Genomic DNA, 14,649 nt, shown 5'->3' on the forward strand with positions numbered 1-14,649 from the left:
GATACTTCCTTTTAGAGATGATAAATACTATAGAGAACACAAATCAACACACACTCCAAAGAGGAAAATTCATTTAGCATTTTTCTAACCACAAATTAAATATTCACTAACAAGATTTTTAGGACTCAATTTTGTTTGCGTAACCCTTACTAAAAAATAAAAGGATATCATTAATATATCAGTAAACACCTGCTATTCTTTACACGCTCCTTAGGCTAAACTTATAAATCAAGATATGATTTGTGTTGAAGGAAATTACTATGACCTCCCTTACAGTCCCATCCTTTCCCCACATAAAGAAAATGCAGGGGACTTCCCTGGTGGCGCAGTGGTTAAGAATCCGCCTTCCAATGCAGGGGACACGCGTTCGAGCCCTGGTCTGGGAAGGTCCCACATGCCGCAGAGCAACTAAGCCCGTGTGCCACAACTATTGAGCCCGCGTGCCACAACTACTGAAGCCTGAGCGCCTAGAGCCCATGCTCTGCAACAAGAGAAGCCACCACGATGAGAAGCCCACACACTACAGTGAAGAGTAGCCCCTGGGCTTCCCTGATGGCGCAGTGGTTGAGAGTCCGCCTGCCGATGCAGGGGACACGGGTTTGTGCCCTGGTCCGGGATGATCCTACATGCCGCGGAGCGGCTGGGCCCGTGAACCATGGCCGCTGCGCCTGCGCGTCCAGAACCTGCGCGTTCGGAGCCTGTGCTCCGCAACGCGAGAGGCCACAGCAGTGAGAGGCCCGCGTACTGCAAAAAAAAAAAAAAAAAAAGTAGCCCCTGCTCACCGCAACTAGAGAAAGCCTGTGTGTAGCAACGAAGACCCAACGCAGCCAAAAATAAATAGATTTTTAAAAAAAGAAAATGCAAATGATGCCCAATTTAATATATGTTCTCCAATGACTCTTATCACTTAAAATTACAACATAGCTAAGGAAGGAAGAAAAGAAAAGGTAGTGAAGTGTATTTGAAAATTGTGCTTTCTTTTTTTTTTTTTGTGGTACGCAGGCCTCTCACTGCTGTGGCCTCTCCCGTTGCAGAGCAACAGGCTCCGGACACGCAGGCCCTGCAGCCATGGCTCACGGGCACAGCCGCTCCGCGGCATGTGGGAGCTTCCCAGACCGGGGCACGAACCCGTGTCCCCTGAATCGGCAGGCGGACTCTCAACCACTGCGCCACCAGGGAAGCCCGAAAATTGTGCTTTCTTACCAATATGTTGCTGTAGAGTCCAAGAGGAGTTTGAGGCACGAGCAGAGAGCATCTTTTCAACAGCTGGAGGAAGCCTCCTCCAATTAGTAAACTCCAAAGTGAAGATAAGGATGTCATCGCTGATTGAGTCAATCCTATATTGGCAAGATATTAACACAAAATTAGACACAAAATACACCAAGGTTCACCCTGAAAACAAACACCACATAACCTATTCTTACAACATCTTGATATGGAAGGCAGACAAAGAACTGCAGCATAGAAAATATTCATGAAACTAGAGGCAAGTTCAGTGGACATGAAAAATCAGCTATAGTTGCTACAGGAAACTCAAGTGACTGTGCATGTTGTTGTCCAATGGATGACAAAAGGAGTTTCTACTCTTACAGAGGGTAGGAATTTTCCTTCCCATTCCCCAGCAGCAGTGGTAAGAAAAGACAGATTCAGTGTCACTGTCATTAGTGGATTTGCTATTATTTCCTCCCAAATGGACCATCTTGCCAAATCTAGATTGGTCATCCTCACAGACACATAATTTAACAGTTCTGAAAGGATAAAGCCCAAACACCCAAAGCTGTCCCTAAACTGACTGCATGAGAGAGATGGCTTGTTTCTGACCAGCTCTCAGAGATGTACTACAACTGTTCTCCTATAAGAACCTTTCCCATTATATTGTAGATACGGCTCTAAAGGACATATCAGAATAAGTTGTCTTTAAGAACTGAAAGAAGTTATTGAAGACAAGCAGTTCTCCTTCTATTTTTTAAAAATAATGTCATATTTCCTACCAACCCACCCAAAAGAGACTTCCCAAATTTTATAAGCACTTGAATCCTAATAGAAAGAGCACTGACCCAAGAAAAGCTCTGATTTCTAACATCACCTAAGCCCTAGATCCTGGTCTCTAAAATGAGAATAACACTTAACCTACCTATTTTAGGGGACTATTCATGAAAATAATGGAGACAATATAGTAAACAGACTTTTAAAACTATAAAATGTTATATAAATATTTGATATTACTAGAACTGGTTTGAAATTTTCAGTATTACATTTTCAGTGGGCTTTATAACATTGTACACATGAAATTTAGTCAAAGCTTAAAGAGAACTCTAAATTCTAATAAGATACTTATTTTGTACTCAACTAGATACTCCCCTACCATCACATTGTTTGAAGAAAAATAAAATCATTAGGGTCTCTGGTGATTACTTCAAAAACAGAAATTCTTTTCAAGGTCACTTTTTTGGAGACATTACTGAGCAAGGACAAAATAAGGGAAAAATAGAAGTAAAGAAACTGAATAATACTCTAAACCTGTCATCTCAAAGACAACTTATTTCTCGTAATTCAGGGTCAAAGTATCCTTGAAATGACTGATTAGAGAGTATGAAAATTATTTCCTAAAATCTTAATTCATCTAATATGCAAACTTACATAAGGAAGAACTGAAACTGTAGCACAAATGCTTTGGGAAACATTTTACTTCTCACAAAGCTCTCAGTGAAGTCACGATTTATCAGAAAATACTGAGAATAAGTGAAATGATAAAATATATTCAAATGCAAACAACCTCCTTCACTTTCTAGGAACCCCACACCAAAGGTTACTTGGTTCTGGTTGCTAGTTTCTTTTTTAATGGTTTCATTTTTCTACCTTAATGTGCTGTCTCACTGTGGCCAAAAACAAAGTCATTTTTGTGCAGTTATCTAAACACACACATAAGAAATAAATCTATTTACACAGCTTTAGTTAATATAATGTTGAGTTTATTTTACCAATGCTGATAATGGCACTGAAAATGTATTGTTACTGTACTACATTGACTGTTACGTTGTACAAAGCAGTTGTAAAATCATAAACCTGTGACAGTTAATCAACTAAATGCACAGATGACATTTACTTTCTATCATTCCTCTACTGCATTGGGGGTGTGAGGGAAACCTAGTCTTGCATTTAAAGCTGAAAAAATATTTCAACTCTGCAGATTATATTGTGACAGGCAATTATTCAGCCAGATACATCTTTAAAGACTGTTTAAGACAACCAATATCTAGGAAAGACATTTATAATTTACATGACAAAGATTAAGCAACAGACTTATATGTTATATAAATAAGATATAACCAAAATCCACTTTAACAACATATTGACGTTTTTATGGGATAATTATTTTATAACAGCTCTTTGAATGTAAATTTGATCAAAGAAAGCAAAACATTCATCACATTCAGCGTAAACACTTGCGTTATTCATTCAATAAAAGATAAGTAAGCAAAAATTTGACCATGTTAAGCATTTTTATTGCTAAAGTGAAATTTTCCATCGTATTTTTTCTAATGAATATAAAGTGACTAAAGTTACTCCTTCAGAGTAAAATGTATGCAACTGGCGTTCTCAATTCAAATAGCTGAAGTTTTACAATTTACTACAAAATAATTTGTAGTTTACGGTTTATTAACTCTTTTCTATCCTAATACATCCAATAAATATAACACAAACCCAGTGGCTTATTACCACAAAAATTCTCAAATGGGCTAGTCACATGGGGGGAAGGGAACCCTGTATAAGAACTAGGGATGGGAGAGTATATTTTACAAAGCCTTTTGGGAGGATAAAGTAAATTCCCTTTCCTTCCAGCAGTCTATGTAGTTGTCTGAGGAGGAAAGGAAAAGAAGATACATTTAATTTTTTCCCTGAATAGGTTCTTCCTAATTTAGGAGTAGGAAAGAGCAAGAAAAGTTGGCCCAGATCCCCCTAGGTTAGGCAAGGGATTAAGTGAATCCCTAAAATTAAGTGATAAAAACTACCATATCCCTGGGGATACACAGGGCTAAGGCAGCATAGCACAGGGGTTACAAAGACAGACATGACTTACACTATTAGACAGCCTGAGTCCAAACCTAAGCTCTCGCACTAACTAGCTGTGTGAGCTTGGGCAAGTATGTTAAATACTTTGTGCCTCAATTCCCTCCTCTATAAAATATGGATAATGGTATCTACTATGTTTTATATTAAATGAGCTAATAGTAAAAAATATAAAATAGGACTTCCCTGGTGGCACAGTGGTTGAGAGTCCGCCTGCTGATGCAGGGGACATGGGTTCGTGCTCCGGTCTGGAAAGATCCCACATGCCGCGGAGCAGCTGGGCCTGTGAGTCATGGCCACTGAGCCTGCGCGTCCAGAGCCTGTGCTCCGCAACGGGAGAGGCCACAACAGTGAGAGGCCCGCGTACCGCAAAAAAAAAAAAAGAACTTAAAATAGTACCTACTGTGTATCAGGCAATATTTTAAGTGTTGGTTAAAGAAATAAACTAGAAACCAGAATGGCTGAAAGTAATGGGCAAGTAATATGGAGTCGAGTTAGTATCTTCAGTAGAAAAACACAAGAAGCATGGCTGAGAAGAAAGTGGGTGCCTTGGGAATAAGCACTAAGTGAAGTGACAGAGGAAAGGAAACACACTGTCAGAACTGCCCACAGCTATCTAACGTGTTGGTTGGATTTACAGTAGCATTTTGGGGAGTGAATCCTAGAACGGTGAGGGGTAACTGCTGTTAGCTGTCAGGAGCCCAGACACGACAATAAAATTCACTAAGTAAAAAGTTAAGGGTATTTAAATAGCTTTGTTAATAGCTAGATATAGCATTCATTAGTGAGCGTTTCTATCTCAGTACTGAGTGTATGTGTGTGTGTGCACATGTAAAAGGGGATTTGTTAGGACAAGTAAACATGCACAAATAACTTTTAAAAATTAGATTTCTCAATGAATTGTCAATAATTTTTAAATCTCATTCAATTATCTAAAAAATACAATGGATTTTTATAAAATTTTATTGAAATGGTATAGAGGGAATTGCAACAGTGAGTGATTTGACAGATAACTATGTATTAATCAGCTGCTGGAGACAGAAGTAAATACAATCGGGTACTCAAACCACTGGAAACTATAAACAAAAAGTAAAGTGGAGATCAGAACATGTATCTAAACTTTGCTTTACTTCTATATTCCTCAAACCACCTACCAGAAAGCAGTTTTTCCTCACAAGCCACATATCTGAAACATTTAGTATCAGAAAGGGATGATAGTCCTAAGCATAAAACCTCTGCTTAGTGAAAATTCTTGAATTCTATATTATGGCAGACATAATAAAAAGGTGAGATACTGGGATCCTGCCAAACAAAGATATGTTCTTCACTTACAGATGGAGAAGCCACTAGGCAGAAGATGGAGTCCCAGAAATGCAAACAAAATTTACAAGTAGGAACCACTAGTGTTGCCTGCATGAATACCAAAGAGGACCTCTTTTGAAAAGCAAAATTTAAATAACAAAATATCAGAGCACTCTTCTGCTGAAATCCAAAATCTCAGTATTTGTCTAAACATTATTTTGGTAAATGGTAATTTTTGAAGCACAAAAAAGAAATCTTCTAGATGTTTCATTGAAATTTCATAAAATACATTTAATTTTTATGCTCTTTATATTCCTAGAGACTTTTATTCTATTTCCTCATTTGACTCGAATTATCAGGCCAAAAGAGTTCTCTCACTGCTACAATTACCTTCTTGGTCCATCTAGACACATAACTCTTGAAAAGGTTGGTAAAACAGTTTTTATCCTTTTGCCCTAGAAAATTTCTGACTCAACTTTCATATAATCACTCATAGGGGATGCCCTTCTGAGAAACCACTTGAGGTAAAGAGTTATTTACTCAGCTACTTCAGAAATCAGTATTTATTGAGGGAGACTAAGTTCAAGTAGACAAGTTGCTATAGGATAGGAGTATTCAATCTACTTGACAAAGGGATGCTAGAAATCTCCAAAGCAGCTACAACCATTCTGTCACAGACATTTTAAGAGCAGCGTGAAGGATGGCCTAAGTAGAAGAAATAACCCTCTCAGGAGGGTTCACTGGCACCCATTCCTTTCTACTCCCTTCCAGCCACCTCTGACCTTTTTCCAGGACTCTATCCTTACACTCAATCTCACCATTAGCAGCGCCCCCAATTCCTTCACCCCAACCCAACCATCACAGTCAAAACACACACAAGGGCTTCCCTGGTGGTGCAGTGGTTGGGAGTCCGCCTGCCGATGCAGGGGACATGGGTTCGTGTCCCGGTCTGGGAAGATACCACGTGCCGCGGAGCGGCTGGGCCCGTGAGCCATGGCCGCTGGGCCTGCGCGTCCGGAGCCTGTGCTCCGGGAGAGGCCACAGCAGTGAGAGGCCCGCGTACCGCAAAAAAAAAAAAAAAAAAAAAACCACACACAATAACAACCTCCTCCCAACATAGGGATCTCAAGAAATTGGGGGAAATTAAAGGTAGTACACTCACGCAAAAAGAGTAAAGTCCACGTGGTAGGATTTCTTACCAAGTACTGCAGAGGAGATTCAGTGGGTCAAATCCAGCAAGCAGCAGAGATGGCAACCATTCTTTATATTTTGTCTGTGCTTTAACTGCATGACTTATAAATTCAGATATGTGGCTCCATGATGTCAATGGGCAACATTTCTTCAAAAAGTAGCGAAATACTGAAAACCTCTCATACTTCAGGCAGTATGCCAAATGAAGTTCATTTAGCTGGGCTCCATATTTCAAAAGAATATTCACAATTCCAAAGAAGTCACAGCTCCACCACAAAAAAGAAAGAAAGGAAGGAAGGAAGGAAGGAAGGAAGGAAGGGAGGGAGGGAGGGAGGAAGGGAGGGAGGAAGGAAGGAAAGAGGAAGGGAGGGAGGAAGGAAAAAGAAGGGAAGGGAAGAGAAGAGAAGTTAGATTTTCACATTAAAAAATAATTCTTACAAAGTTAACAGTAGTTACAACTGGAAAATAAGAATAGCAAATGGGATAGTGGATGATTTTTACATGTCTAGTGGATTGAGACTAGTGGACCAGAGGAAAGGGAGGGTTTTACTTTTTAATTTACACCATTCTGCATGGTTTTTAGTTTCCAACTATGAACAAGTCGTGTCCTTAGAATTTAAAACATTTATCTTAAATAAGTTAAGTTTTAAAATTATCATTGACAAGTAGAAAACTCTTTTCAAATTGTGATTTTTTTGCACAATTAAGTATCCATAATACAAAATACTTGCTAAACAAAGTTAATAAAACAATGTGACTGGTCCCTAAAGACAGATGATTCAGTCTAGGAATCTCCAAGATACCACTTCTTCAACAATAGCTTAGTCAATCTCCCTCTTACTTTTAAATTTCTAATGGTAAAAAGCAATCATATAGAAAAGCTTTTTTTTAATGAACAAAAATTTAACTTACAGCTTTAGATTTTTTAATTAATCTTCTTTATAAAGTGTTTTACAGAATAAATGTGTTATCATTTTATACCTATTGAATTGGTTACTTTAAAAAAGAAAACATTATCATCCAATACTGCTAAGTTGTGGTTAAAATGATTGAAAATAAGTGTAACCCTTTTATGAGAGAGCTAATTGGCAAAATGCATCAAAAGAGGGCTTCCCTGGTGGCGCAGTGGTTGAGAGTCCACCTGCCGATACAGGGGACACGCGTTCGTGCCCCGGTGCGGGAAGATCCCACATGCCGCGGAGCGGCTGGGCCAGTGAGCCATGGCCCAGCGTCCGGAGCCTGTGCTCCGCAATGGGAGAGGCCACAACAGTGAGAGGCCCGCGTACCGCCAAAAAAAAAAAGCATCAAAAGAGGTTTCATAGCAAAGTTATAAGGAGCACACAGACTGGAGCCAGAGTGCTCAGCCACTTACTAGCTGTGTGACTCTGAGCAAGTTATTTAAACTTTCTGGCACACAGAACTAGCATTATGTAAGTATTTGTAAAATAAAATGATATGTAAAGTAAAATACCACACAAATTAAAATACAATATAATGAACATAAATCCTGGGAATTTATCCAAGAGACAAAATAAAAAAGAAATTATATCCTATTTGCACAAATATATTAACCATAGTATTGTCTATAATTTTTTAAAAACAAATTTTTAAAAAACAGAAATTACCTAAATGTTTAACAGAGGAGCAGTAAGTGCAAAATATGACAGTCATCAAAAACTACAATTCTGATGGTTGTGTGACCACATTTTAAAAACTGTTTATGATATAATTTTAACTGTAACAAAGCTCAATAAACATGTATGTTCATTACACACACAACTATGAAAGAAAATATGCAAGAATAAAATTAGTCTCCCTCTGAAACTGGCATTAATGCTATTTTAAATAACTAGAAATAAAAAAGAAATATTTCATTAATCATAGTATTATAGAACTCTACATAATGAAGTCATAAAAATAAGAGAAAATGAACATAAAACATTTAAACCATTGTCATGTGAGACCTCCTACTTCTGAGGACTTATGTATAGAACCTGAAATCAAGGTTTTAAGGCAGTTAAAACACTATATACATAAGTAAAATGTCACCTACCCCATGTAAATTTTTGTAAATCTATTTCATTTGTTCTCCAATTTGTGCTCTTTTCTTCAGTTAAAAGATTAAACGGTAATTCTCTTTATTATTAATAATATGCATAGCAATTAGAAAAGAAAAATCTATAATTCTTAAATTTCTTTATAAAAAGTAGTAAATTCATTGTCTGTCTACCATATATTGCTATTTGTTCCAGGAAACTCCCATCATTCATATCAGTGTTCTTGAAAAGAACCCTGTATGCATGTATTTTTTCTTCTGGCTCCTTTCAGATACAGGAAAGCTGAAAGAATTTGTTGCCAACAGTCCTGCACTACAAGAAATGCTAAAGGATATATTGATACTTCTGACCGATGGTTCTAAACAGTTATAACCAATATAATTGGTTTATTTCAACTACTTCGACCTCATTTAACTAGCTTCTCGTTATTACTACAGTTATTACTTGCTGATTCCACTACAGAACAATCAACACATGATATGGACTGTTGAACACATTCCAGTAAACATGTAGGTAAACAGTGGGAAAAGCTCAAGACATTGCCTCATTACAAATGTGATACATAATTCTCAAGAAGACTTAATTTTCAAGGCATCTGTGTTTACATGTACAATTCAGGGACTGGCTAAACTCTTCCCTCAAGCAATTTGAAACCATCAATGGCCTAACCATAGATACTTTAGCTCTTAAAGAGCAGTTTTTCTGCTATAGAATACAAAGGTAAACGGGAGCCCTAAATGCACCCTGTTAGATTAAGTGCTACAGATAGCTAGAGAGCCTTTTTTCTGTTTAGAATAAAACTACAAAACCAAGAGGCTTTCTTATTCAAGTTTCAAATATAGCAACGAGACGTGGCTCATGTTAAGAAAATTTTAAGGACAAGGCCACAGATAAACCAACCATCCATCTCTAAATGTGAGAGGAACATGTGCACATAATTCCCTATAATAACAAACTTTATTGAGTATGTATTCTGTACCAGAATAAATGGTATGTTAAATGTGTTACACCGAAGATTTGCCTTAATCTTCACAATCACCCTAAAAAGTAAGTTTTATTATCATCTCCACTCTAGATGTAAAAACTGGAGCTTAGTCAAGCTAGTAATTGGTAGAATTGGGATAATAATATCAAACCAAAATCTAACAGTGAATATGATAGATACAGCAAATATCTGAAATATCTCTCCTACATTATAAAAACCAAACACTTCATGAAACAGTCAAATTGAGAATTATTTTAAGGCCAGACCTATGTTTCCCAAAGTACGTTCCATGGAACACTAGTCCCTGAAAAATGATATATGAGAAAAAGCCTCCATAATGAAAATATTTGAGAAACACTTTATAATATACACTAGTCCATGAAAGGACAAATACAGGATGAACTTAAATTTTCAACTTATATGGTCAAGTGTTTTTCTTCAACCTCCAGACACCTTTCAGAAGAAGTACCCTTAGAATTAAAGCAATGGATCCAATAGTTAATCTGAAAACAGCCTAATAAAGAGAGTATAAAATGCCCCAAAAGTCTGTAAACACAGGAACAATAGTGTATTTATTGTAAAGTTCATCCCATGTTTCCAAATTTTTCAAACTTTTGTAGATTCATTCCCCCTTAGGAATTCATAAAACACAACACCATAAGAAAAATTGTTAGAAGCCCTCCAGGAAAGAAATCTAATTACCATTGCTTAACCCTGTGTTTCCCAAACTTAATTAACTAAGGAACCCTTTTAATCCTGTGTATTACCTATTAACAATGTATAGAATGAGTACTCTATAAAACACACTTTGGAAAACCCCACTCTAAATTTCTTCCAATTATCACATTGCCTTGTGTTAGAAAGGACAAGAGCATACTCCTAAAAGGCTTATGAAACTGCCTACTGCTACACTATAAACCCTTTTCCAACAAAACTACCATTTAGATGGTGAATAATAAAAAAATAAACTGGAGGATCATAAAACTTTCTCAGCATACCCTGAGCTTCTGCAAAGGATATTAAGAAGGTCTCAGATACATGTACAAGCTCCAGAAACTCAAGCAACTTCGGTGCTCTATTATGACCTTGATTATTATATGTCATTGAGCAAGAAGAGTAGACCCTAAGGCTTAGATAAAACTTTGGTTAAAATGTAAACTACATGGACATATGCATGTGTTTCTCTTAACACTTAATACAAATTCTCTTTCAAGCCCTGATGGAGAATCGGAAAAACTCATCAAGTCCTAGAGTAGTCCCTCCCATTTAACATAAATATCAAGAACAAATTGTGACACATTAAGAGATTCCACATTATATAACAGTGAAAATCATAAGACACGGAGAAAGAGGAGAAGTTTAAAAACTAAAAATGCGATGTCTAGACCTTATCTGGAGGCATGTACACTTTCCATCATACTGCTCTTTGAAGTTCAAAAATGTGCACAGAAACAGGCCCAGATAAAAAAACACCTTAAAAGGAAATTCAACATGCTAACAAGGTTTCTTTTAAACATATAGAAATGGGCAAATATCTTGAGACTTTTAGTTTCAATTACCCAACAAAATATCCAACTAACTTAACAGCTGAATCATCAAAAGGCCATATAATAAGTTTTACTGAATGACTTTCAGCCATCAGCTGAAAATAAAAACATTAGGTTGTGTCAGATGTATCCATGTGTGATATGATGACAAGAATGGACACAATTATTTTTACAAAACTAATGGGATAACAATGATTAGTATCAATTAGAAAGACAGACAAAATCAGGTCAGTTAAGCCAGGATCTCTTTCTACATTCATATAGAAAAGGCATTAATATTTATTCAAATTGTCCTGAAATTCTCAACTTCCCTCCTCTTCCACCCATTCCAGTTAAAGGAGTCTTTTTCTTCTATTTTCTCATTTGAGTTGAATTACTCAGCTATGCCCTTGAAAGACTGGCTTCATGTCACTAAAGCTGTTAACTTGTTAGCCCCAAAGGACAAAGAATGCTTTTGTATGATGGTGGAGGAGACAAGACATCTTTCTATCATGCTTTGGAGTGTGAGAAGAGCTAAGGGTCACTGCTTCAAATGGAAGCTTATCCTCTCCAAGGGATACCCAGTAAAAATGTTTCAGAATGCTAATCCTGAGCTAAAAAGTTAAATCAGCTGAATAAAATAATAAAGAAGGGAAAACTTAAAACCCAGAGCCATTATTTATATTTATTATTTTCATCACCTTTTGATATTAATTATACTATTTGTAAAAGCAGATATGTTTACTAGAACATAACAGGCCAACAGTGCAAGGAGGGTCACAAGTATTAAATTTCTAGATCTCTGAGAAATACCAGAAAACATACAAATTAAGAAAACAAAAGTTTTTGACTCATTAATACCTGGAGTCAGTTAAGTGCTGATTAAATCTTTCTACAACAATCTTACGCCAAACTAACATTATTGTAACAACACACCATTGCTATAAAAATGAAATTTCAAAACTTATACCACTAAACTTATCTCATTGTCTATTACCAACTCTGAAAATCTGAATATCTAATAATTAATTTTGGAAAATGGAGTCTTCCAAGTTCCCTGGTATCATTACTGTGACTAAAACGCAAATTCTTATTCATAATTGGTAAATGTAATATAGGAAATTCAAACATCATTTGTTAAGGAGAAACAGCACAAAAAAGTTACTTTTAAATGAAAATTTTAGTCCACGGTCCTTTTTTTTAAAATAGTAATTGTAATTAATTTAATTAATTTTAGGTATGCAACCATAGAGAATCCAAATTTTCAGATGCATACTTAATGAAATAAATTAAAAATTAATGAATTTTTCAACTTCGATATTTTTCCGCAGACACTGGCTATATTACCGTCTGATATACTAAAACAAAACCTACTGGGAGAATGACAGTTTTCTTGCTTGATCAGCTTTACACCGAGTCCCAAAATAATCAAATGATTTTCACATTACATGTACAGTGATGACATGCAAACTAAGAGCCAGACGTTAGCTTAATAATATAGAGACTAAAAATTTAATTGATGTTCTTTTTTAGATAAATGGAGGATGGCAAAATGACTTTCTTCTCCAGAAATGAAGAGAATTAACCTTGATATTTTTCTGTGTGCCAAAAATTGTGCAATGTACTATATTTTTATACACATTAAATGTGAGCATATGTGATTATGATGCTACCATTGCTTAGATTTATTCCTTTGGGAAATGTTTCCCTGTCAATTAAATTCCCCACAGAGTAGGTAATAACAGCAAAGATATATCAAAATTAAGTCTACTGCCATGGGCCCAGGCAAACAAAAAGTCAACTGGAAAGACTAGGAGAATGTACCCTCATAAAACAGATATTCTGACATTTTGACTTTTTTCCTTTAGACTAACAAATAGTATTTTCCAGTGACTTTGGTTACTGAAAACCTACCTTACTAATTAAAAATACATTTGGTCCAATTACAAGTTCCCACATGAAAGAAAATATCTGACAAGCCCTTTTAAAGCCACCAAAACAGATTTTAATTATGCTCTACAGGGCCATTTTACAGAGCAAAATTGCCAAGAGTAGCAAAAAACAAAGTTTGTTACCTCATGTCTGTGACCAAAGACCACCATACGCCACACTGTTGCTTCTTTACTTTTAGTTTTCAGCAGTTTGATTATTGGTGAGCATGCTTTTCTTTGGGTTTATCCTATTTTGGTTTGCTGAGCTTCTTAAATCTATAAAACTTACATCTTTATCCAATGTTGGGAAGTTTTCGTCCATTATCAGTTCACAACCTCTTTCTCTTCCCTTCTGGACCCTAATGACATGAATGTCAACCCCAGTCATACTGTCTCTCAGGTCCCTGAGGCTCTGTTCCTTTTTGTCCCCCAAGTCGTCATCTTCTCTGTTCTTCTGTCTGGATAATTTATATTGGTCTATCTTCAAGTTGACTCTTTCCTGTCAATTCCATTCTGCTATGGAGCTCATATAGTTAATTTTTCATTTCAGATTTTATATTTCTCAGTTTTAAAAAGTCCATTTGGCTCTAGTTTTTATTTCTCAGCTGAAAATATCTACCTTTCCATTTATTTCAAGTGTTTTTACTTCATTAAGCACCATTATAATAGCTGTTTTCAATTATTTAATATTTCCAACATCTAGATCATCTCAGGGTTGACACCTGTTAATTGTCTTTTCCCTCTAAAACTGGTCATATTTTCTGGTTCTTCATATGTCAAGTCATTTTAGACTGTATCCTGGACATTACGAACAGTAACGCTGTGTGTAAACTCTAGGCCTGGGTCCTGTTATAATCTTTTGAATATAATACTGATTGTGTTTGTTTATTTTAGCAGGCATATAACCTAGTTAGGTTTAGACTACAATTTCTTTTTCACCTCTACAGACTGCTGGTTCAGTTCTCAAGCCTTTGCTATGCTGCTTTGCGTCTGGCCCCATGAAATGTACCATTCAGGGGCCTGAGACTTGGGTGATAGTTCAAATCTTCTTTTCAATGTCTGTCCTGTGCATTCAAAGCTTGGATGGGCTCTGGACATATGCAGGTTTGTACACAGAATTAAGAGAACCCCTTCTCCAGCCCTCTCTTCTCCAGGACTCCCCTCATACGCTCTGTTCCACAGGGTTCTATTTACCTGATTTCTCAGGCCAGAAAAACATTAATTTTAAGGTGTTTCGGGGTTAACAGGGGTACTGCTATGGTTTAATATGTTTAATTTAAATTACACTTATAAGATGATGAGGCATGAGCTTAGGTGCTGTGATCAGGACCAAAAATATTCCTCCAAAAGTAAGATGAACACTAAAACAGATCATTGTTATATTGGACACATAGACATACAACTATACAAAACTATACAAAACCATTACATTCTGATCAAATAAAAAAATGTTCAGGGGCTTCCCTGGTGGCGCAGTGGTTAAGAATCCGCCTGGCAATGCAGGGGACACGGGTTCGATCCCTGGTTGGGGACGATCCCACATGCTGTGGAGCAACTAAGCCCGTGCGCCACAACTACTGAGCCTG

The 14,649-nt window shown here is 36.7% G+C and overlaps 1 protein-coding gene across 3 annotated transcripts in view; it reads right to left on the minus strand.

Moving 5' to 3' along the window:
* ASB3 (ankyrin repeat and SOCS box containing 3) overlaps positions 1 to 14,649 on the minus strand; it is a 93,512-nt gene that overhangs the window by 14,628 nt on the left and 64,235 nt on the right. For all 3 annotated transcript variants that reach the window (XM_027131656.1, XM_027131658.1, XM_027131657.1), the window contains 2 exons: positions 6,573 to 6,830; positions 1,204 to 1,337 (listed from right to left, as the gene is read on the minus strand). In XM_027131656.1, coding sequence (XP_026987457.1) covers positions 1,204 to 1,337; positions 6,573 to 6,830 — 392 coding nt within the window. The remainder of the gene's footprint in view (positions 1 to 1,203; positions 1,338 to 6,572; positions 6,831 to 14,649) is intronic.

The sequence above is a fragment of the Aethalodelphis obliquidens genome, unplaced genomic scaffold, assembly GCF_003676395.1.
Source record: "Aethalodelphis obliquidens isolate GAN/ISIS:26980383/991018 unplaced genomic scaffold, ASM367639v1 scaffold40, whole genome shotgun sequence".
Lineage (NCBI taxonomy): Eukaryota > Metazoa > Chordata > Mammalia > Artiodactyla > Delphinidae > Aethalodelphis > Aethalodelphis obliquidens.